Source organism: Anoplopoma fimbria, chromosome 14, assembly GCF_027596085.1.
Source record: "Anoplopoma fimbria isolate UVic2021 breed Golden Eagle Sablefish chromosome 14, Afim_UVic_2022, whole genome shotgun sequence".
Classification (NCBI taxonomy): domain Eukaryota; kingdom Metazoa; phylum Chordata; class Actinopteri; order Perciformes; family Anoplopomatidae; genus Anoplopoma; species Anoplopoma fimbria.
In genome coordinates this window covers 8673845-8696927 of record NC_072462.1, presented here as the reverse complement: position 1 = coordinate 8696927, position 23083 = coordinate 8673845, and the positions used below count along the sequence as shown (strand labels likewise).

General features: G+C 36.1%; 2 protein-coding genes across 2 annotated transcripts in view; both read left to right on the top strand.

Annotated features, from left to right (window-relative positions):
- Positions 1-4235: 4235 nt before the first annotated feature.
- On the top strand, positions 4236-12877 carry LOC129102772 (peptidyl-glycine alpha-amidating monooxygenase B-like). The gene is made up of 7 exons (XM_054613041.1): positions 4236-4360; positions 5169-5285; positions 5411-5483; positions 5843-6053; positions 8293-8496; positions 10624-10739; positions 12845-12877. Coding segments are annotated over exons 2-7 (639 nt in total). The 5' UTR covers positions 4236-4360; positions 5169-5283.
- A 1384-nt stretch (positions 12878-14261) lies between these two features.
- LOC129102468 (leukemia inhibitory factor receptor-like) overlaps positions 14262-23083 on the top strand; it is a 28832-nt gene continuing 20010 nt past the window's right edge. The window contains exons 1-7 of the mRNA XM_054612631.1: positions 14262-14349; positions 18536-18687; positions 18800-18953; positions 19074-19346; positions 19444-19570; positions 20160-20296; positions 20401-20543. Of these exons, the coding sequence (XP_054468606.1) occupies positions 14262-14349; positions 18536-18687; positions 18800-18953; positions 19074-19346; positions 19444-19570; positions 20160-20296; positions 20401-20543 (1074 nt within the window). The remainder of the gene's footprint in view (positions 14350-18535; positions 18688-18799; positions 18954-19073; positions 19347-19443; positions 19571-20159; positions 20297-20400; positions 20544-23083) is intronic.

The following is a 23083-nucleotide window of genomic DNA, read 5'->3' as shown; positions in this document are numbered from 1 at the left end:
TTAACCGTTTACTGTATAAAGGTTAGGGCTGCAGCATTACTGATATTAAATAAATCCCTACAGTTGATCCAGAATGCTGCAGCACTAGTTCTAACAAAAACTAAGAGATCATATTACTCCAGTATTGGCTTCTCTGCACTGGCTCCCTGTTAAATCAAGAATATAATTCAAAATGATTCTACTCACCTACAAAGCTCTATCTGGACAGGCACTGTCTTATCTAAAGGAATTTATAGTTCCATATTACCCAACTAGAGAGCTGTGCTCAATCAATGCAGGGTTACTTGTGGTTCCTAGAGTATATAAAAGTAGGATGGGAGCCAGAGCCTTCAGTTATCAGGCTCCTCCTCTGTGGAACCAGGTTCCAGTTTCAGTCCGGGGGGCAGACACACTCACCACTTTTAAGAGTCGGGGGGTGCGGTGGCATGCTCCCCTGGGAGAATTTTATTTTAAATATGAGCTTTAAAATGTCGCATTCTGGTGTACTCTGAGAAGAAAATTAAGTGATAAGACAACATTTACTTTAAGCAAAAAACTAATTTATTAATCAGTATTTCAGCTCTAGTTGAACAGCTGTCTAGTTTTTTTTCAATCAATATTATTATTATTATTATTATTATTATTATTATTATTATTATTATTATTATTATTATTATTAACCTTTTATTTAGACAAAATCCATTGAGACTGAGGTCTCATTTTAAAAAGTTTTAGTCATATAACAACTCAGATAAAATAAATAAAAACAAGAAAGGCAGTAAAACAACAACCATGAATAAAACATCAAATATACATTTTCACATATCAATCATCATATACAATATGGTTAAAGTAATTCATGGAGTTGAACAAGTTGTGGCTGGTGAACCAAAATCCTTTTTTTGGCCTGAACAAGTCCTTCAAGGACCTCAAGCCTTTCTGCCTCTACCTCCTGCTTCCTTTTCTCTGCAGCAGTAGATGTTGCGGGCTGACACTCAAGCTCCATCCTCCTCTCTCTGGCTATGCGCAACTTACTCTGTCTCTGGGCCTTGTCCCTTGTTCCTGCTGTACTGATGTTGCTACATAACGTAACTTAAACTTTAACGCCAATACACAATCCACTAACGTTAGCTAACGTGATATAAAGCTGACTAACTTTCCATTATAAACAGGTTGGGAAAGATTTGATGGGGTAACGTGACAAAAATATTACGACACACAACTTGATATGGCAGTTTAACGTTACTCTACCGACTAGTTACCTAACTTTAAGTTAGTTAAACAGCATATTACATCGTTCCTAGCAATAAAGACTTACGCTACCTCAAAACCAGCGTTCATTGCTGTAATGTAGATCCAGTATCGGCGGTAACTTCGACTTGGAGTGAAAGGATGAAAAGTTGGAGGGGAATGAAGACGACGTTTTATTGCAAAGATCATGACATAACCTTTTCTCCTTGTCTCACTCCAATCTCAGAAACGCTGGCTGGCCAATTGACCCCCCCCAAAAAAAAAAAAATACTCTACGGATCTACACAATTCACGTGGAAGACATATTTTGATTCAAAATGGCGACTTTCGCCGAAAAGCAACAAGTTTGCAGGTATTTACTTTTGTCATCACCCCCATGTAAGTTTTTTTTTATTAAAAAAAAATGATCCCTCTGCTCCTCTCATGTGTCTGCGTTTGGGTCCATCTCCTGTTGCCTCTTTACCCCAAAACCTGACACTTATCACTCTATTGTTGATATGTTTTATATTTTAATAATATTCTTTTATCCTAATGTTTGAGCAAACTCTGGCACAATAATATCCTCCAGTATTGATAAAGTTCTATCTTATCTAATTTTCTGTTTAAGCAGATGGAACAATTTTCGCTTATTTTGCTTTATTTTAGGATATGGGAGATTTGATGAATGCACAAAAAAATCTGTATTTGATTGAAGTTTTGTGAATTCCATTTCAGAAGAGGAATTTCGAAAATACTTTTTATCATGACGTGTTTAGCTGCTTTTATAACTATAACCTTTGTTTGAAGTGTAATCGTCCTTTTCCTGTTGGCCTCAGCTTCCTTTTCTTTGTTTTCACATTAGTTTTTATTTTGTTTTCAGAGTATCACAACTGTACATTCTTGTCAGTATACAAAATGTTGGCCAGACTGTAAACCAATAAAGAAAGGGTAAAATAAAAAGAAACAAACAAAACCAAAGAGAGCCTGTGAGAGAACATGATAGCCACAATAATAAATTAAGGAATTATTTTCCAGTAGCTGCCTTACACTTAAATATCTACATAATTGTATAGGTTATATTATATTTTCTCTAGGTAAAGAATCCACTTCTGCCATCTCTTTGCAAACAGATCTTCCCTCAAACTTAACACACAAGTCAATCTTTCCATTGTCCTTATTTCCTGTATGACATCAAACCATTGATCCTGCTTAGGAGAATCAGGTTGAAACCAACTTCTAGTGATGGTTTTCCTTGCGGCTGTAAGGAGTATCTTAACCAAGTGTAGGGCCCCCCGCAGCATCACCGGTGAAACATGACCCAAGTACAAGACACACTCTTATCCCGAATAAGTTGACTTTACTAGAAAATTGCGTGGAAACCCGTTGCCTCAAATAATTTAAGTTTTTACACATGAAGGAACTCAACAGGTCAAGTTGTGTTAACATAGAACCTTATATGCAGTAGACATATTTAAGTCAAGATTAGTAATATTTACTTAAAATCATTAGTTCACTTAAACTATTTATTTTCTTTAGTCTAAGTTGAATTAAATAATTATTTTAAGTTAAACATACATAAACATATATAACAAATCACAAATATAACAGTATTTATGTCTACTTAAGATCATTAGTTTATTTAAGTAATGTCTTTACTTTTAATTATTGTTATACTATTTGAGTTTATATTAAATACATTGTTTCAACAAAATTGTATAGAAGAAAATAAAATTAAACAAAACATTTAAATGTTCCAATGTGATTTATTGTTGTAAAACCTTGCATTGTAACACAAACTTTTTTACTGCAGCAATAAAAGAAAACTTTGTGAACAAGACAAGAAAAAATTCCAACTTCTCTAGAGAGGGAATATGAACATACAGCATTATACAGTATCTGGCCTTGTGAACAAGTGGTCACATACAGAGAGGCATTAAAACTGGATACAAGCCTTTTAAATTTCAACTTGCCTGGATAAGGACAGATGAACTCGGTTAACCTTATTAAAACGACTGAACACTTATATGCAGTCCTGAGCATACATCTCAACATCTTGCACTGAAGAACACAAGTGGTGGAACATTCCTGCTCCTCATTTAACATAAACTTCTAACATAATTCAAAATAACAAGTATCTGTCTAACAATTCCTTAGTATCATTGCTGACAAAGGGTAATGAAACCATTAGAGGCTTTTGAGATGTATTTTAACACTAGTTAAGGACAGAACTACAATCCTAATAACAATACACACATACAGGAATGTTATTTGCACTCAGACAGGTAGAAAAAAGAGGCACTGCTAAAACGTTTTTAAATGGCAGCAGCTTACATATTTTTAGTGTGTGTACTTCCTTTGAGACCACCTCATATATATGGACCTATATTCACCTCAGCTGCAGCTGCATGGTGCAGCGTGGAAAAATCTAAATGTGTACTTTTTTTTATAGTCTAGTGTTAAAAAAAAAAAAATTAACATAAATCACTATAGATCATAATATTCATCCATCCATCCATTATCTTTAACCGCTTATATTGATCAGGGTCGCGGGGGGGCTGCAGCTGATCCCAGCTGACATTGGGCAAAGGCAGAGTTCTATGACAGCTAGCTTTTCACCCAGCTTTCGACTGTGGCTGTTTATTTTGTACAAGTTAATTTTTTTAAGCATAATCCAGTCCTTAGACTTCTCATGTATAAACTGTACAAAATTAAAATAACAGAAATCCAAATACATGCATTTGGAATTTGTCAGGGCTATTGCTGTATATGCAATCTGGGAGTAAGCGCCAGTTTTTGTCATAGATATGTATTCATGTTAACTTGTTGCAATATTGTGTTTGTGTGTGCTTATCCATGGTTACCTTGAGGTTTGAGCAAGAGATACAGTAATATAAACAGATCTGTGAAGCCTCTTTTATTAACAGTTACAGAATGCCAGGGATCACCTTTGACACCACGTTAACATTACCTCAACCTGTGTGCATGTGTGTGTGTTGTGTGTGTGTTGTGTGTGTGGTGTAGACTACCATTTGGAGCAAGTCTCAGCGTGGCCTCAGAGTTCTCTCCAGTTGGGTCAGGTGTCAGGACTTGCCCTCGACTCAGATGCTAATTTGGTCATTTTCCACAGAGGGGACCACCACTGGGGGGCAAGGTAAGTCGCTTTACTTATAATTTATTTATTTTTGGTAATAAATGGATTCTATCAGTCCTTGAAACATTGTTATGTATGTTTTAAATGTAATGGAATTTGTTTATCTGGAGATCACACTACCACCACTTCAGCTTTTGGGCTACGAACAAACTACCATGTTATTGTTTTAAAACGAAGCATAGCTTAAACACTACCCGGTGTTTTAGAGTGAAAGACGTGTGTTGACCAAATTTCTAGACCCATAATCTGGATATAATTTGATTCGTATCTGTTTATTTTAAAGTGTGTGTGTGTGCGTGTGCGTGCGAGAAGGTCCTCCATGGAGCCTTGTATCTAGGTTATAAAAATAAAACTTTAGTTTTTCCACTAAATCTGTCTGATTGCCTTTCGCAAATATAGATGAACATCTTAAGTATCAAACAAGAACTTTTATTATAGGAAGTACAACAATTCTTTGTTATATTTTCTGTAACTAAGCATCCAACCGCAGAGTAGATAACCTGCTTCCTGTTTACACTAGCACGCGCATGCCCAGTGAACATGTATGGTCATGTGATATGCTTTTTTAGGCGTATTAGTATGGATGGAGAATATTTGTTATTCTGTGATAAAACGCTCATGTGTGTTGCTCATATTAATGTGGCTGTAGCCCAGGTTGTCCATCAGATAATCCATCACTGGCAGACAGAACAGATCTGGATGGAACTACAGTCTATATACATAGCAGCAAGTTCCTATCAATGTAGATAATGCGGCATGGAAAAAAAAATCTCTTTCTGTGGAACTACAAACAAAATGTTTTTTTCAGCTCTTTTAACAGCCAGGCTAGATACCAGCAGAGGTCCCAAGGTCCTATTCAGCAGTCCACTATTTTGGTTGTAGACCAAGCCAACGGCAACATTCTGAAGGCATCTGGCAGAGAAATGTAAGTTTTATTGTATTTTTTAAGAATGCAAGGCATTCAACCAGGCATTTCTTGTAGTGTTGAACATCCTGTATCACAACCAGAGTAAAACTGTCTTTTAATGATTCATATCTATGATGTTGCAGGTTTTATTTGCCTCATGGAATAACAACAGACAAGAAGAATAATTACTGGGTCACTGATGTGGCTCTTCATCAGGTAATGTGCAGGTGGTATTCCATCCGATCTGAGTATGTTTAATCAGTTACATCATAAAAATGAAAGGTAATGCCAAATGTCCAGATCACATTATGAGACTGAAAACTCAATATGTGACATCGAGAAATATATATTTCTCAATGTCACAATTGATAATGATGATCAGTCAATGGTGACCTAATTGTTTACACAGTTGTTTTTGTAAATTATTTGTAAATAATTATTACACATCATTAAAATGTAATTTGTTAACAGTCCGTTTGATGTTAAGGTATTAAGAACAAATTAAATACACAGATGAAATCTATGACCGCATAATGAACCAGCATCAAAGAAGTCCCTCTTCTGTCACTTATCAGGTGTTAAAGGTGAGCAGTGATGGCAGAGACAGAATGTTGCTGGCACTTGGAGAGGCTTTCACTCCAGGAAGCGACAACAACCACTTTTGCCAGCCCACTGATGTGGCTGTAGACACTGAGACTGGGAACATTTTTGTGTCTGATGGCTACTGCAATGCAAGGATACTGAAGTTCTCAGCTGATGGCAAATACCTGTCTCAGTGGGGTGCAGGTAGGAATCTGACTCTACACACGCACAAACACACAAAGACTCTTGAATGTTTTAAAGCAGGTCTTGTTAGACAAGGGACTGAATAATTAAGTTTCACTTTCAGTAAAGGCAACAAATGTAAATGACAGATAATTCTTCACGTGGAGAGCATGTTATATTACAAGTGTTATTACAGTGTCTCACTGCCATGCAAATGCATCACTGCCTTTTGCGTTTTTTCATGTTTTGCTGCATTAACCTGAAATTAAAATGGATTTGCATGTCATTTTTGTAAGTAAAATCTATGTTTGAGAACAAGTGAAAAAATAGGTTTAACCTTAACTATGGGCCAATATTCACAAAAAGATCAATATTAATGCTATCAGGACACCAATCTTTGAAAGTTGTACATTGTGAACAACAAATCCGTTGAAACTGCCAAGAGGAAAGCAAATGTAAACTGTTAACAGCATGTTGGCAGCACAGTCCTGCTTTGCTAAAGAAGCTAACAACATAGCAACATTTGGAACAACTAACTTAATCAGGCATGTAGGCCTATTATTTAGTAATTCATTCCCATCATATGCTCAGTGTAAACGATTTTGCGTCTTGTCATGGGAAAAATTGCTTCGTGTTTGGGTGAACACAGAATTGGAATACAACAATATTCAGGAACTGTTCCCTGTCAAACACACAAAAGTTTTTGAGGCAGGAAGTAACATTTGAGCTAATGATAATGAGGGTTAATTTCTCTCTTTCTGTCAGACTTCCAAAATCAGGGCAACTCTCTTTCTAATTTTTGGGGATAACTCGTCCCTGATATTTCTGCAGACCTGAGATTGTGTTAGAAAATGTAATTCTGTCCCTACAGCTCCCTCATCATAGTGAAAGCACAGTGGTGTGAGCTCTCTCTCTCTCTCTCTCTCTCTCTCTCTCTCTCTATATCTATATATATATATATATATATATATATATATATATATATATATATATATATATATATATATATATATATATATATATATATATATATATTTATATATATATTATATATATATATATATATATATATTTATATATATATATATATATATTTTTATATATATATATATATATATATATATATTTATATATATATATATATTTATATATATATATATATATGTGTTTATATATTTATCTCTCTCTCTCGTGCACGCTCTCTCTCTCGTTTTTCTCTCACACACACCAACACTCACACTCTCTCACAAACTCACACACACACACTAACAAAAGCCTGAGGTCACAAAAACCAATCGATGGTCAATATAACGTCCATAAGGTGGCTGCTAAATTGAACAAATTGAAGTCTATTCTGTAGCAGGAGCCTTAAAAATATTCCATTTTGAAATACAGTCAGTTTACGTTTCCTGACTGTTTTTATTAAATGTTTTAATGGGTGTGTTTTGGTAGCACTAGAGTTGGAGAAATGACGCTTGAGTACTTTACAGTACTTGTGAAAAAACAATTTCTTTAAAGTTTCCTCCATTCCCACAATTTTCACTCTTTGTGCTTAATTTTTGGTCAAGATTTTGCTAATTTGTGCTGGTCAAAGTCTTTACATATTACTATGGAATTCAACAGACTTAAGCATTTGGCCACTGCTCCATAGAAACCCTGTTAATTCAGTCCCCAAAAAGTGCTTAAACAGAAAACCATACCACATTTCTAAACTGCCTTCACGATCACATGTATTAGACTACACACCAATTTCACACAATGTGTTCATCAAGGAAGAATTAACTCCAACCGTTAAATATCTAAGGAATAGGAGCTAGAGTTTATGTATATAAGTAAGTTGTATGACAGTTGCACATCAGCTTAAACTCCATACAAAGCCTACAAACTAGTCACTTTGAAGTAAACCTGGCAACCTTTGACTGCTGGCAGGCACAAACAGTTGATTGAGTTGACCCAATAAGTGCAGTTTTGCACACATAGAGAGACAGTTACACACACCCACACCAAAAAAACGAACAGGTTAAGGTGATTTAGTCTCTTTTTAAGGAATCGCTTTGTGTTGCTGTTGCATTATTGCCCAAGCGAAATCTCCCCTTGGTGACATTAAAGTATATCTTATCTTATTATTTTATGTAAACTGCCCTACATGCTAGAAATTCTTCAGTGCCAGATAATACTTAAATTGGCCAGTACTTTTTCAGTTAACTTCTTACATGTATTGCTAACATAAATTATGATTGTCTTATTTTTCTGACTAAAGGCTCGTCAGACAGGAAGAGGCGAATACCGTTCCGAATACCCCACAGCCTGGTGTTCCTTCCTGACAGACAGGAAGTTTGTGTGGCTGACAGGGAAAACGGGCGTATCCAGTGCTTCATAGCCCAAACTGGAGAGTTTGTCAAGGAAATAAAGAAAGAGGAGTTTGGAGGGGAGGTGTTTGCCATCACCTACAGCCCTGCTGGAGGTGAGTTGACTGATTGAGCTGACCAGGGACATTCATCACATATTGTTTAAAAATAGTCTTTTATCCTACCACTAGATAAATCTTGCATTATGTTCCTTTTCGATTCCCTTCCGTCGTAATGAAAATGAAAAGGCCCTCTATTTATATTCATGTTGAGAACTCTTTGGACTGTGAAAGGGTATTCAATTCAATTCAATTCAGTTTATTTTGTATAGCCCAGAATCACAAATTACAAATTTGCCTCAGAGGGCTTTACAATCTGTACACATGCGACATCCTCTGTCCCGGAACCCTCACATCGGCACAGGAAAAACTCCCCTAAAAAAAAACCTTTAACAGGGAGAAAAAAGGAAGAAACCTATGGGAGAGCGACAGAGGAGGGGTCCTTCTCCCAGGATGGACAGAATGCAATAGATGTCATGTGTACAGAATGAACAGCATAACAGAGATACAACACATTCAATGTACATGACATAAATGATTCATATGTATGTAATATATTTCAGAGGATCTCAAGGAGTTTAGAAAATAACCCTGAAGAAGTCACAATGACATCATCATGGGACAAAAGCAGAATTCCTGTATTACAAACTGGAGGTGTAAAACATACTTATTAGGAATTGCATAATGTAAAATGTGAATGTTTTGGGAGCCAATACTTAAGGGTAAAAGCTGGGAAACCTTAGCTGGAAATGCTGGAATATGCCTTTAAAGCTGGATTGCGGAACTTTTGTGTCAATAAGGCTTCATGGAGATGAAGGATTACAAATGTTCTCTATTATGTGAAAATATACATTGTCATTTATTGTTCCAATGTGTAAATGTATTGTGTGACTGCAGAAAGGTAATGTGTTTTAAACATGTGTCACACCTGATTGGTACCATTTAGATTCATGTTCTTTGAGTGCAAAGAGGATTTTTAATAAGCGTTATGTTCATATCTATGACCTCTAAACAATGTATAAATCCAATGATGCAGAGACAGGTCAAACTCACGCCCGACTACCAGCGCCACGAAGCTCTGGGCTGCGTGGCAATAGACATGTAGCATTTCGACGGTTTAAAACTAAAATAACAGCCGTCGGCTGGAGCAGCGGGGGTCTTGTCGGCAATGCGGGACCTCAGCTGCAAGGCTATCTATCAGAGGACCCCCCCAAAACAGATAACATTGCAATTTGAAAGGGCTAAGTTATGTTGAGGATCATATTAACATTCAAAGGGTACTTTATAGATGAAAGCATTTTGGTTATATTGTGGATATGCTGTGAACACCCCCCCAAGTCAAATCATATGGTAGCACATGCAGGTTGGATGACACTATACAACGTTGCTTTCTTCCCAACTGGTTTTCAACAGTTGAATAATTGTAAATTGGTTGGCGTGATTGGTTCAGTTGCTAAAATTAACAAGCTGCCGAGATTGTTTTGACTGAAAAGGTTAAAGTGTTTGTGATTCAACTCCGGCTAGCAATGGTTTCAAACGTGTGTGGGACTTTAGAGCGAGTTGTATATTAATGAATGGGAAGCCAGAGCCAGAACAACGAATGAGACCCCACACACTGGCTAAACGGTACTTTTTAAATTTTCTAGTACTGTCTGTTCAAACTCAATGCTGCATTGTTTAGGTAAAATGGACCATAACATGACATCAAACGTTTAACTCTTGTAGCGGTAGATGTCACTGGGTGTAATATAGGAAAACGTGACTCTAACTTTGAATCGTACATATAAGTATGCAAAGTTTGGACTAGATTTGTTTGTAGGCAAAATTCAGGCAGCAATGATTAAAATACTTTATTAGGAAATATGGATGCATTAGTGTATGGTGTGATACAAGCTAGATAAACACTGAAAAAATCTTGAAAAATCCTAGAAAATGATCTGTAGAAAAGAGTGGGAACCCTAAAAAGAGAGAGAGAAAAAGAAAGAGCGCTTTACTGGCAGTGATGGACTTAATCAGCATTGTGTTAACTCCTTTGGTTAAGGCTTGAATATAAATTACATTCATGTATATGTAAAAGTCCCGCACTCCAGCTTTAGTAAATGTTTTTAATTCAAGGATTCCCTTAATATTGTGTAATCCCAAGTGCCTTGCAATTATTTGTGTGCATGTGTGTTTGTGTTGAAGATGGCTTGATCTTCGCAGTAAATGGGGAATCTCCATATCGCTCAACTCCAGTCAGAGGTTTTGTAATAGATTATTCAACCATGGATATTTTGGATACCTTCAACCCAGAGAAAAAGGTAATCTTACACACACACACACACACACACACACACACACACACACACACACACACACACACACACACACACACACACACACACACACACACACACACACACACATACATACATACAGACGCTCTCACCGTTTCTCACTAATTTTCTATATTGACTATACTGAACTACTGGTGATGACAGAGGTCTCTTTCCCTACATTTTCCAATTTTCTAAGAAAAAGTGGGCATGTAGACAGTTCTACTGTCCTACCATATTTTCAGGTTGTCATGAACTTTTAGGGTATACCACTTATACTGTTCTTCCCATGCATACAAAATAACTGGTGTGACTAACCTATCAGAAAGATCCAACTCGTATATACAGGTAAATTAAATGCATTAATGAGGGCAAACTATAGCTAAAGCAATAGCTGTGGAGGTCTGCTTATGCAGCTCCTCAATGGCAATCTTAGATATGCCATTATTATTCATTATGACCAGACCCAGATATTTAAAGCAGTTGGCGATCTCTAAATTTTCTCCATTACATACAAAATTTTGTTTGTTTATTAATTTTTTTTCGACAACCAAAAACAGTAACTTCAGTTTTATTACAATTGACCTTAAATGTCCATTTCTTACAGAAATGATACATATATATATATATTGCTTTCTGCAACCCTTTATGTTATAAACAGGATAATTGTACAAAAGTACTAACAAGCTGAAAATAACTATCAGTGTGCTTACAATTGATAGGTTCACAGCCATTCTGTGGTATGGATTCCTCAAATGACATTGACACTTTTGTACATATTCATTACTTCATCCAGGAATTTTCCATTAACACCTGGCTATTTACAAACTGTATCAAATGCTTTACTGTAATCAGTAAAATAACAAAAAAGGCTTTTCTTTTTAAAACATAACAAATTAATAAAATAAGTACAAAGTTATGACTAGAAACGGAGTAACTCATTCTTAATTCCACCTGGGTTTCCCTAATAGAAATATCTTCTCAGAACAGACAAGTATTTTAAAAGTAAGTAAGAAAAATAAAAAATCCACAATAACTAAAAAAAAATCTTATAAATACAGACAGAATAGTTATAGTATTGCACAGTGTATTTGTATTGCATTCAATACATTTGTAAACAGCTTACCCAACAACTCAAGTGTGATACATCTGTAACTATTAAATTCCCTGCTGTCACCTTACTTCTTAAAGATTGGCACCCAGTCTTCAAAGATAACGCCTGAGTCCAATATCTTGTTAAACAAATAAGGGCGTAAAACTGTACAGTACAGCAGTGTAGCAGTACTTTTAATATATACTCGTTTGGACCTTTATCTAACTGGCTTTACCAATTTTGATATCTCTGCACCAACTATAGCTGGCAAGAGGCATTATGTTTTCGGGTTGTTTGTCCCATTCACTGACATATTATCAAAGTTGCACTACAACGTATCAACTCTGTCCAGCTGTATTTGCCTATAAACTTATCTCTTTCTATTGTAGAAGAACATTTTCTATCTCTCTCTTTCTTGTCTCTGAACTGACAATGAATACATATCCTGGGTGCTGATAGATCAAAGGTCCTTCCTTCCTGAGAAGCTTAGCCCAGAGAGAATTCTACAAGCATACTGTGGAGTTCTGTCTCCACTGTGCAGTGAATAAAGCTCATCTGAACCAGCCACAGAATTGGACCTTAAAGAAACTTTTCACCGACACTATCTTTATCCTAGTTAACAACTTGTACACATTTTTCAGTGTCTTTACCTCCATAGTTTAACTTGTCTTTTGCTGGTAACAATCATTTCCCATTGGTTTCCACTCAATAGCACATAACAATACAGTGCTTATTGAAAAGAACTCCTGAAAACATTGGAGTTGGTATTACGTTTTCAGTTTTGAATGACTTGATACCAAATTGGACATATAATGTGACTGTACGATGTGGAACAACGCAACATTTCTGGAAATGGAGTGACTGGAGCACAAGTGTCAACTTTCAAACAAAGGGTGATGGTAAGTAATGCTAAAAATAAAAACGTTAAAACTTTTAATAACTCATAGAAGCAATTTAACAAATACTGTTACCATTTTCTGTTTTTTATGTCTCACAGTTCCAGATGCTCTTGATGTGTGGATGCAGATGAAGGAAAAACTAATTATAATCATCTGGAAAGTAAGTCAGATGAGTGAGCACCACTTTTAGCTGCAGCTGTGAGCTATCCAGTGGGGCACGCTCGCATGCATGAACATGCACTAAAATCATGCACAGCCGGGGAAATCCATTTGCTGTTGGAGCTCATAATGATTGTGAAATCCATGTGGCCTTAATTCCAGGAAATGGATGGGCTGCTTTCTCATAATCATGAGTCACAGTGGCCAGATCCGACATGTCTCTAGCCTCAACAAAGCGAGGTGAAGCCCGGATAACAACACACACAGAGGGAGAGCGACTGCGAGGCGTGCTTCCTCGGAACATGTACCCCTTCAAAGTGAATCGATTGCTTGACTTAAGTGCTGAAGGACGGAGAAGAAGAGTTTGGTTGTAACATAATTCTATCCAGCAGCAATAGTAAACTGAAGTCAATGTGCCGAGGAGTTTAAAGCCCGCTGTGGACAACATGCTCAAGTCAGCAGAGCCCTGAAGCTCGGAACCCGCTGCTACATAGAGCGCTGTCTGTCAATGTATTCAAAAGTTATTCATATTGACCGTGTTGCAAGTCCAAAGTGCACCAAATTAAACAAATCACTCTATGGGGTCCCCAGCAAAACACCCACCACGTGTGAAGATCAAGAGTGGTTCTCGGGATATACAAAGGACAGACAGACAAAGATTCCTTGCCCTATAGTTAGATGAGCTTTTTGTTCTCAGTGTGGGCATGTTTGGCTTATGTAAAGCACTGTCTGTATCAGAGAACAGGAAAAGACTGACAAGTCTTGAATTCTCTCCACAGTAGAGCATCTTGAGAAATAATCATTAAACACAAGAGGAATCATCAATCTCCTGTCTTTATGAAGGCATGCCAGACTGAGACTACAATCTAAACATTCTGAGTGAATGAGAGACATGTCGGATCTGGCCACTGTGACTCATGATTATGAGAAGGCAGCCTATCCATTTCCTGGAATGAAGTCCACATGGATTTCACAATCATTATGAGCTCCAACAGCAAATGGATTTCCAAAGCAGTATCATACACTACTTGTGAAGGGAGTGTTTGTTCAGGGAGTAACTTGACACTGACTTTTTGTATTTAAGTCTTAGTCCTTGCAGCCTCCGAATTATAATATCCCTGTGTAAGATCCGTAACAACCATTCAGACTTCAACATGTAAGTATTTTTATTCACCCTTATAAAAATGCCTCAGGAATATCTTCCTTAATTAAGTGTATATTGTTTTGACACTTAATTATTTCCACAGGTATTCTGAGCAGATGGTTTTGATGTCTTTTTTTTATAATGAAAGCTCTTAAACCATGAGGACATGCCGGAAAGGTTACTTTAGAAGGGATCACAACAAATGACCACAAATGGTCATAGTGAAGGGGATTATGATGATCACATGGTTATTATTGGTCTCACTGTTCTTCAAGAGCACACAAGAAAATGGTGAGTGTGGCATGCTTTTTCTGTTAAGTGTGTGTGCTAACAGATATTATTTACAGCTGATACTACACTGTTAAATTAGCATAAGAATCTTGCCCTATTCGATAGTGAATTTATAATGCAAATTGCATTGCATTTTAAAGAAGACAATAGTCTTTATACTTGTTTAAATGTTGCTCTAGATTATAAGTATATATGCAAACCTATTTACTGCAATAATAATTACAATTTTTAAAAAACTATTTTGCGTTCTAACAGTGCTTATTTAAAATGTTTTCATAACTTGTACTGACATGAAATATGAAATGATACCATATATTTAAGACTGCATGCAGTGTTTGCATTGGTGGAGATGCAGTCACAGACCAACTCAGTTAAAACTTTGAATATATATATATACACACAGATCAGGGCCAAAGCCCGAAATCCATTTTTGGGAGTCCAAAGCAGCTTTGGACAAAATGTTTTCAAGATCATGGCACACTAAATTAAAAAGGTGAATATGTTTCTGAATATGTATGTAGATTATTTGTCCTAATCTCAATGTTTACATGCCAACATTGTTTAACTAGTACTAAAAACACCTGCTTTGGTGACCTGTTGTGGATACCAGCAATGAAAACCGTTTCTATGGTAAATGGACTGTACAAGAGAGCAAGTTAAAAAGGATATTTTTTGAAGATTTTTAAATCTCCCCTCTACTCTGACTGTTGTTTCCTCTACTCTAGCTCTGAACATTCCTTCCAATACACAACAAAGTTAAAATATCAGAAGGGCATTTTTACCAAGCTTCACATGAGGTGGAATATTTATTAAGTTTAAATGTTGAGTAATAGCCAGAATATATATGTGTGATATTTACCCCTTTCTGAACCCTTTGATGTTTGAAAAAGTTGCAAAGGTAACTATTTTTTTTTATTTTTGTTTTTCTTTATTGTTAAAAAAAATTAGAATGTAATTTCTGAAGAAGTCAAGGTGTAAGTGCTGGATTCTATATGAAGAATAGCTGATGCTTACAGTGCATTGTGGACTTTAAGAGTTGACTAGTAACAATGATGTGTGAAATATGTGCAGTATTTCAAATTCTGTAAAAAAGCTGAAGCCACACTCGATTGCTGGCCTTAATCTGTATGAAAAAAAAGTTATAGGACTAAGAATGAGTTAGAAAAAGGTGGGGTAATTCCATGATAGACCTTATTCTGAGTCTCCTATTAATGTAAAGTAAACAATTATACTTTTATTTTGAAGGTTTAAGAATGCTTGGGGGAGAGACACACTGTCTGAGGAATCCCTAAGGATGTTATAACAGAGGGAGTTTCTTCAATGATATGGCTCATAGCGAGATGCGCGTTCTATTTTTATTTTCAAGGGGATCGGGCGGGATATGTGGGAGAAGGGGAGGGATAGAATAAGATGTTTTTTCCTTAAAAAAAAGTGTGTGTGTGTGTTCATAATAGCTTAAAAGTGACAACTCAGTGACATAGGTTTTGCATTGGGTTTAAGCTGAAGTGCACATCTCGTACAACTGCTTCCCACAGAAAGGACCCCCAATGAACACGTTGTGTGAAATTTGTTTGTGTTGTGTCAAAAGTGCGAGCATGGGAGCAGGTTAAAAAACTGGTATGGTTTGTTGATTTTGGTGTCAGTTTACATGAGATCTTTTGTTGCAGTTGGAAATCTAGTCACTTTCAGGCTCCTATGTTCCAGTGCTTGAATCTGTTTGTATCCACAGTTTGTCCTGAAATTATGTATAAAGAGGGAAAAATGTGGGAAACAGAGCAGGTTAAGGATAATTTCTATTGAACTGTTGGCTCTCCTACTCTAGCTCCAGCCTTTCGGTCCAAAACACATCAATGTAAAACTGTGCGAAGTTTCAATGGAGTTTCTTTGTGAATGAGTAGATGGTTGATTACTGTGACACATTGAGACATTCACCATTTCATTTGAGTGGGGATAATTTTGCTGAATCAGCATTTACACAAATAGAATGTTGGTGTGAAGAAGAACATAGGTTGGATGATAGTGTGCTTAATCAACATTCAAACAACTACAACATGCATTTCCTGAAAAAAATAAAATGCTTGTGAACGCTGGAAGCTGAAATTAATTGCAAAGCATTGCTAAAAATGCAAAATTGTTCAATTATTTGCCTGAAATAAAATTCAATTCCAAAAGCATTGAACTGCACTGATGAAAATCCTGGTAGTTTAAATGTAAAACTGGCAGAGATGGAAGCTAAACTTAATACTTAGTAGTAGAAGCAGCTGTAGTAGTACTACCAGTAGTTGTAGTATTAGTATTTGTAGCACACACACTTACTACATTTCATCTAAAACAGAACGGAAAATATCTACATTTTATGAATAAATTGTGTATTTGTGAGGCATACAAGGGCTAAAGTGTGAATGATTTATGTAAAACAGAAGAGCTGTCGTGACTGTGTGATGCCACTCTCTCTAGCTTTGTACATTCTGTTCAATACTGAATTATACCTTAACGGTTCAGTCTCTTAACTTTAAGGTATAAAGAGGAAATGGTGTCTGTAGCTCAAAGTATAGGGAAGCAGTAGCATTTCAAAGTAGATTATGTTTAAGAGTATTTGAAGATTTCTCCATTGAGTTAAATTGTAAAAATAATTGAATAATGCTTAATAGTTTTATTCAATTTTTATAGTAAAAACAAACATAGTAGTAGCAGTAAAAGCAGCAGCAGGAACAGTAGTAGTAGTAATATCAATAGTATAAGTAGTAGTAGCAGCAGAAGCCATAGTAGCAGTTACAGCAGAAATAGTAGTAGTAGTAGTAGTAGCAGTATGAGTATTATTGGTTGTGTTAGGATCAGCAATAGTAGCAGGAGTAAGACTGGCAGTACTAGCAATATAAGTAGTAGTAAAAGAAGCAATGGCTGCAGAAGTAGTAATAGTAGAAACAGAATTTGTAGCAGCAAAACTAGTAGTAGGATTAGTAGAAATAATAGCAGAGATATAGGTAATAGCAACAGTAGTAGAAGCAGCAACAGCAGTAGTAGTAGTAGTGTCAACAGTAGTTGTAGGGCTAATACTATTAGCAGCAGTAGTAGAAGTAGAAATTTCGTCATTGAGTTACACTGTAAAATGAGAAAAAAAGCTTAATATTAAAAAAAGTAAAACGGGTAGAAACAAGAAAAGTCGTAGCCGGAATGTCCCCAAAGAGCTGAATATTTTGATATTTAAATGGTTTTGGTAGCTGAAGGTATGCAAAAGTAGTTAAAGCCCCAAAATACACACACCAAGTCTGAAGTAGATCAGATGAGCAGTACTAGAGATACGTGAAGAACACAGAAAAGTCAGACGGACAGAGATCCCTTGCTTTATAGTTAGATATGGCTAGAGCAGACGGACAGCTTTAACTTTTTAGAGCAATCTTTCTTTTCATTTTTTTTCTCAAGTGCTAGACCAGAACTTTCCTGTCAGCTAGCACCTTAAAATAGAGCAATAATCTATTTCAAATTCCATTGTAGTGGGCTGGTTTTATAAGCTCAAGTTGTACTGGATCTTCATCTTAGGTAAATTCGTAGTGGCCACAAACTTAAAGATGGAAGTGGATCCTGAACAGGATCCTATTAAAGCGGTATAAACCCAGATAACGTAAAAAGACAATTGACTAAAAGACATTTTACTTTATTTTACTTAACTTTAATTTACTTTACGTTACTTTATGATAGGATAAGATAGAGAAATTCTGAGGGAAAATACTTTCTGGGGTCAATTCCAAAGACTTAATGACTGACTTTTTGGGCTCATTCTTTTATTAGAGACACTGTATTCAATTCAGTTTTTTTATTTTTTATGAAAGTGGGCATCAACAGCGCAAGCCTACGGCTCTGAGGGGCCCTGAGAAAAATGAAATCTCACCTCCAAACATTTGTCTCATAAATTGTGCTCTTTGCAGCCACACGAAAGGCGAGTCACAAAAGAGGGGGCGGTTCTTCATTTTTATTTTATATTTTTTAGTTTCTTGTATTTGTCAACAATTAAATTTTTTCCTTTGTAGAAGTTAATGAATGATTTATACATTATACATTATATATATATATATATATATATATATATATATATATATATATATTTATTCTATTGTCAGTGCAGATGTCCTCACTATTATTTGTCTCTTTGCTATAAGGACAGTCCTTCAAAATCTACAATGATCATTTTTCTCAGGTGCCTTGCATTGTGGACCTCAGAATCTGATGCTTAACAGCTCTGGCCAGATGATCCTGTTAACATGGGAAGACATGCCTTCATGCTCTGCAGTAGAGGATGTGCTGATTTATGAGCTGGTGGTTCTCATAGCAGACAAGCAAGTACATTATGTAAGAGTTAATTTGTATTACACCAACATTACTGACTTCCATAACAATAACTTCAGTCTTCTAAAGTAGCCAAAGGGACATATCACTAATTTGGTAATTACATTTTTTTTAGGATGAAGTTGCTGTGAGGCCTGACCAGATAGAATCTACTCACTCCTGGAACTGGACGTCCTATTTGGCATTGGACTGCGCTTCCCATTCAGTCAGGCTAAGTTCCCGTTACAAAAACCATACAAGCCCATGGAAACAAGAACGGACTCTTCCTGGTTAATATTCATCATACTTATCTCAATGTTTTGATCATAAAAAATGTTGAACTCATTATTACAAATTTGACGGTCATGTTATGTCAATGCTTATTATGTCCTGTTACTATGCTTTTGCAGGGTTGGAAACCCCAGAAATGCCAGAGGTTTTTCCAAAGGACAGAGAGTTCAAGGTTGGCAGTACAGTCACCTTCTGCTGTGTTCTGCCTACAAAGGAAGTTTTTAACAAAATGCATCTGACTGGGTATAGTAGCGATAATATGAACGCTATTAAGATTGGCAATCAGATATATGCCTTGACCGTCACCCTGAACCAGGCATCAAAAGACAGTTGCACTGATGTTAAATGTGAAACAAATACAAATGAAAATGGGGCTTGTGCCTACATTGGCTGTAAGTATGACTTAGTATTGTGATGAATTTTGGGATTTTTTTTATATATTTTTTATAATGCTGGATGTTCTTATTTTTGACACTTGCCATCACTCAGACCCACCAGATCTAAGTGAATTTCAGTGTGAAACCCAAGATCTGGAATCGGTCATATGTCTATGGACAGTAGGAAGAGACACAGACCTACCTATCAAGAGTCCAACAGTTTATCAGCTGCTTGGAAGGTAAACTAAACCACCAAACTGTAGCCACAAGTTAAAGCATGGAACCAAGCAAGGCCATAAGGCTTTGAATCTTATAAACTACTCAACACTTTACAGAGTACTACTTCTATTTAGCGTTAAACACCCATTGTCAAACTAATAATGGATAGTTCGATAAGAGATTAAAGTGTTGCCCCTCCGGATTGTTTTCATTTTCAAACCCGTAGTGTTCGGGCTGGCAATGTTTAGATCTAAATATTCCAGTCAAGTCAAATATATTTATTTGATTAAAAAATGAAAGCATGTGGGCTGGAATGATGCAATTGATCAGACAATTTTCCTATCAGGTCACATTCGTCAGTCACATGATCCAAGAAAGAGAAGTTTTGATTAACTGACAACATAATTCCAGTCAACACATTGAGCACTTGAATTTTATATCCGAGTTAGTTAACTAGAACTGTGTCCAGTTGCTCACAAAATTTTAAACTTATGGCCTTGATTGATTCCATATTGGATGTCCTTGGTGCCTGTTTGTTTATCCTTTGGGATAAACAAAGAATTAAGCATTTTATTTGTAGGAAAATGGAAACTTTCATTTGTATTTCAGTCCATGTGCAAAGGGTCCAAAGGGGAGATGCTCTCAAAAAGTGCAAGTAGATGTTGGTTGTAGAAACTGGACTTTAACAGCGCATAATAAGTTTGGGGAGATGGAGCTTTCAGACACTGCAGACCTGACTAAAAGAGGTATACTTTAAAAAAAAAAGCAATTTTGTATGATAGAATTGTGGTTATTGACATCTTATTTTAATCATTACATTTAACTGTTTGTTATTTGTCTTTTGTTTCAGTGCACATGTTCCCTCCAAAACAAGTGACTGCTTCAACTTTGAATGCCAGAAATGTCAGCCTGGAGTGGGGATGGACGGTGCCACAGTACAATAATCTCAACATAACATGCCAAATAAATATTAGCAATGGTGAAAATACCATAGTGAGTTGACAAAACATGAAGGATTACATTAGCAAGATTTTAAAAGTTACATCTAGAGATGAAACTGTATGATAATGTCATATCAGGGTGACCAAAATGGTCACGGTGATCGGCTGTGCTGAAAATATTCAAAAATGACTACACAGTTATCATTATACATAATATAATGATAATAGTATCATTAGTATTTGTATCTTAATTGCTTGTAGTTGTATCATTAAATTATAATGAATTCATTTAGTAGCTAAAATTGAATAACTCAAATTTGAATCATGATCCCATAAATTAGAATTAAAAGAATACTGATACTCAGCTTCTGCTATAAGGCACTAGATTAGATTAAGTAAAATAATTTAATTCCAGATTGAGTTAAGGACACATCCAACTTTTGTATGCATGGGGAAAACGTCAAAGTTTGATATTAGTCAATTAAGTCTCAATCTCAGGGTTGCTACTAAATTCTTGTCATGGTGTACAGTGACCTATTATTTCATATAGACACAAATCAAATGATCAAGTTCTTTTTTTTTTTTTTTATAAATGTATTGGACTGACTACATGCTGCACGGTGGTGTAGTGGTTAGCACTGTCGCCTCACAGCAAGAGGGGCCCGGGTTCAATTCCCGGGCCAGACAACCTTCTGTGTGGAGTTTGCATGTTCTCCCTGTGTCAGCGTGGGTTCTCTCCGGGTTCTCCGGCTTCCTCCCACAGTCCAAAGACATGCAGCTTAGGTTCATTGAAGACTCTAAATTGCCCGTAGGTGTGAATGTGAGCGTGAATGGTTGTCTGTCTCTATATGTCAGCCCTGTGATAGGCTGGCGACCTGTCCAGGGTGTACCCTGCCTTCGCCCATTGACAGCTGGGATCGGCTCCAGCACCCCCGCGACCCTTAACTGGATAAGCGGTTATGGAAGATGGATGGACTGACTACATCATTTAACTGAGAGGGGGGAGCAGTTTCTTCTGACATCTTTTGCTCTTATCTTCTTGAGAAAGGGGTGCATTCAAACCACTCCCATCCTAACAGCTATCTTGTTTCTTTCTTTCAACTTTCTTTGACTAAATTAATTATATTTAATTTACTACTTTTGTCTATGCAATTTTACCTATGCAAGTTGTCTTTAGTTGAAAGCAGGGCTAAACAATTTACAACTGATCAATTAAGGTGAATTAAGCAAAAAAACATAGATAGACTTTGTTATCATGAAACAGACAGAACTATGTAGACATAAATGTTTACCTATATGAATTTTTAACGAATGGATTTGTTAAAACAGTTGCTGGCAGAACAATCACCAAATGATTTAAGACTGGAATCTTAAAGAACTGTAACAAAAGTTACTTATCATGAACTTAACAAAACATATTATTCATAAACATAGATGTTTCAAAATTTAGAGATTTGGTAAATTTTATTTTGCACAATTAATGTATTCTCAAAAGGCACACTATATTTAGTGAGTCAGTAATTATTAGAATTAGTATTTAAGATGCAGAAATTGTTATTTACCCAAATAGAAAACTTAATTGTATTTGAATAATAGCAATAAGACCAACAATTTACATAAATACAGAGGAGACTGTATTGTTGATTATATCTCAAGGAATCATACTATTTGAACGAGGTCAACAGAAGGTCCAAACCCCACATGTCAAAGCACTCTTCCTATTGTTTAACATATGTCAGCTCAGCATCATTAAGGTACATGTCATTTTGCATGTACAGAGGTGTTTATACCCTATGCGCCGTTCAATGCATTATTCTCCGAAACCCCAGATGGCGTACAAACAAAAAGAACTGTGAAGAATCAAAAAGACAACAAGTGTAACCCATAAAGTTATAGTTTTAACCAGCAAAAAAGTCTCCACAAGGCCAAGGAGGGGCTGTAATTGTCAGTTAACTCATATCTTAAATTCATCAACATCTTTATTGCCTTTGTACAAGCCCTGTAAAGAAACAAGTTAAGTATTATATGCATTAAAAATAAACATCCTGTAAACAATTGGATTCGGCTGGTAAAATAAATACTTAAATGTAGATCCTCCTGTTTCTAAAGCATCTAAAGGCATTTGGCCTTCCAGTGAACAATTTTCCGATGAAAAGACGTTTAGAACCCAACTTTGGCCACTGGTGAAAAGCGTTTCAAATTGGTTTCGAAGTAAAAGTTTTTTTCACCGACTATTTGAAGACGTTAATTGAACGATCACATTTAGACCATATCATTGGGATTTGCAATAGTGCATTTTTTCATTCTCTACATTGTGCTACTAATAATATGTTGGCATTTTATAGCCTTACTAAGAAACCACATCCATATTTCTCAGGGCAATTTGAGGGCAAATATTGCAAATCCCGGTGAAATATGGTCTAAACGTGAACGTTTAATCAACATCTTCACATTGTCGGTAAATAAACTTTCACTTTTAAACATATTTTAACCATCACCATATTTTAAACGTCTTTTGAACTTTAAAATGCTCACTCTAAAATATGCCGCAATTAAATACGTAGTCATGGTTACACATTAACAGTTTCCACT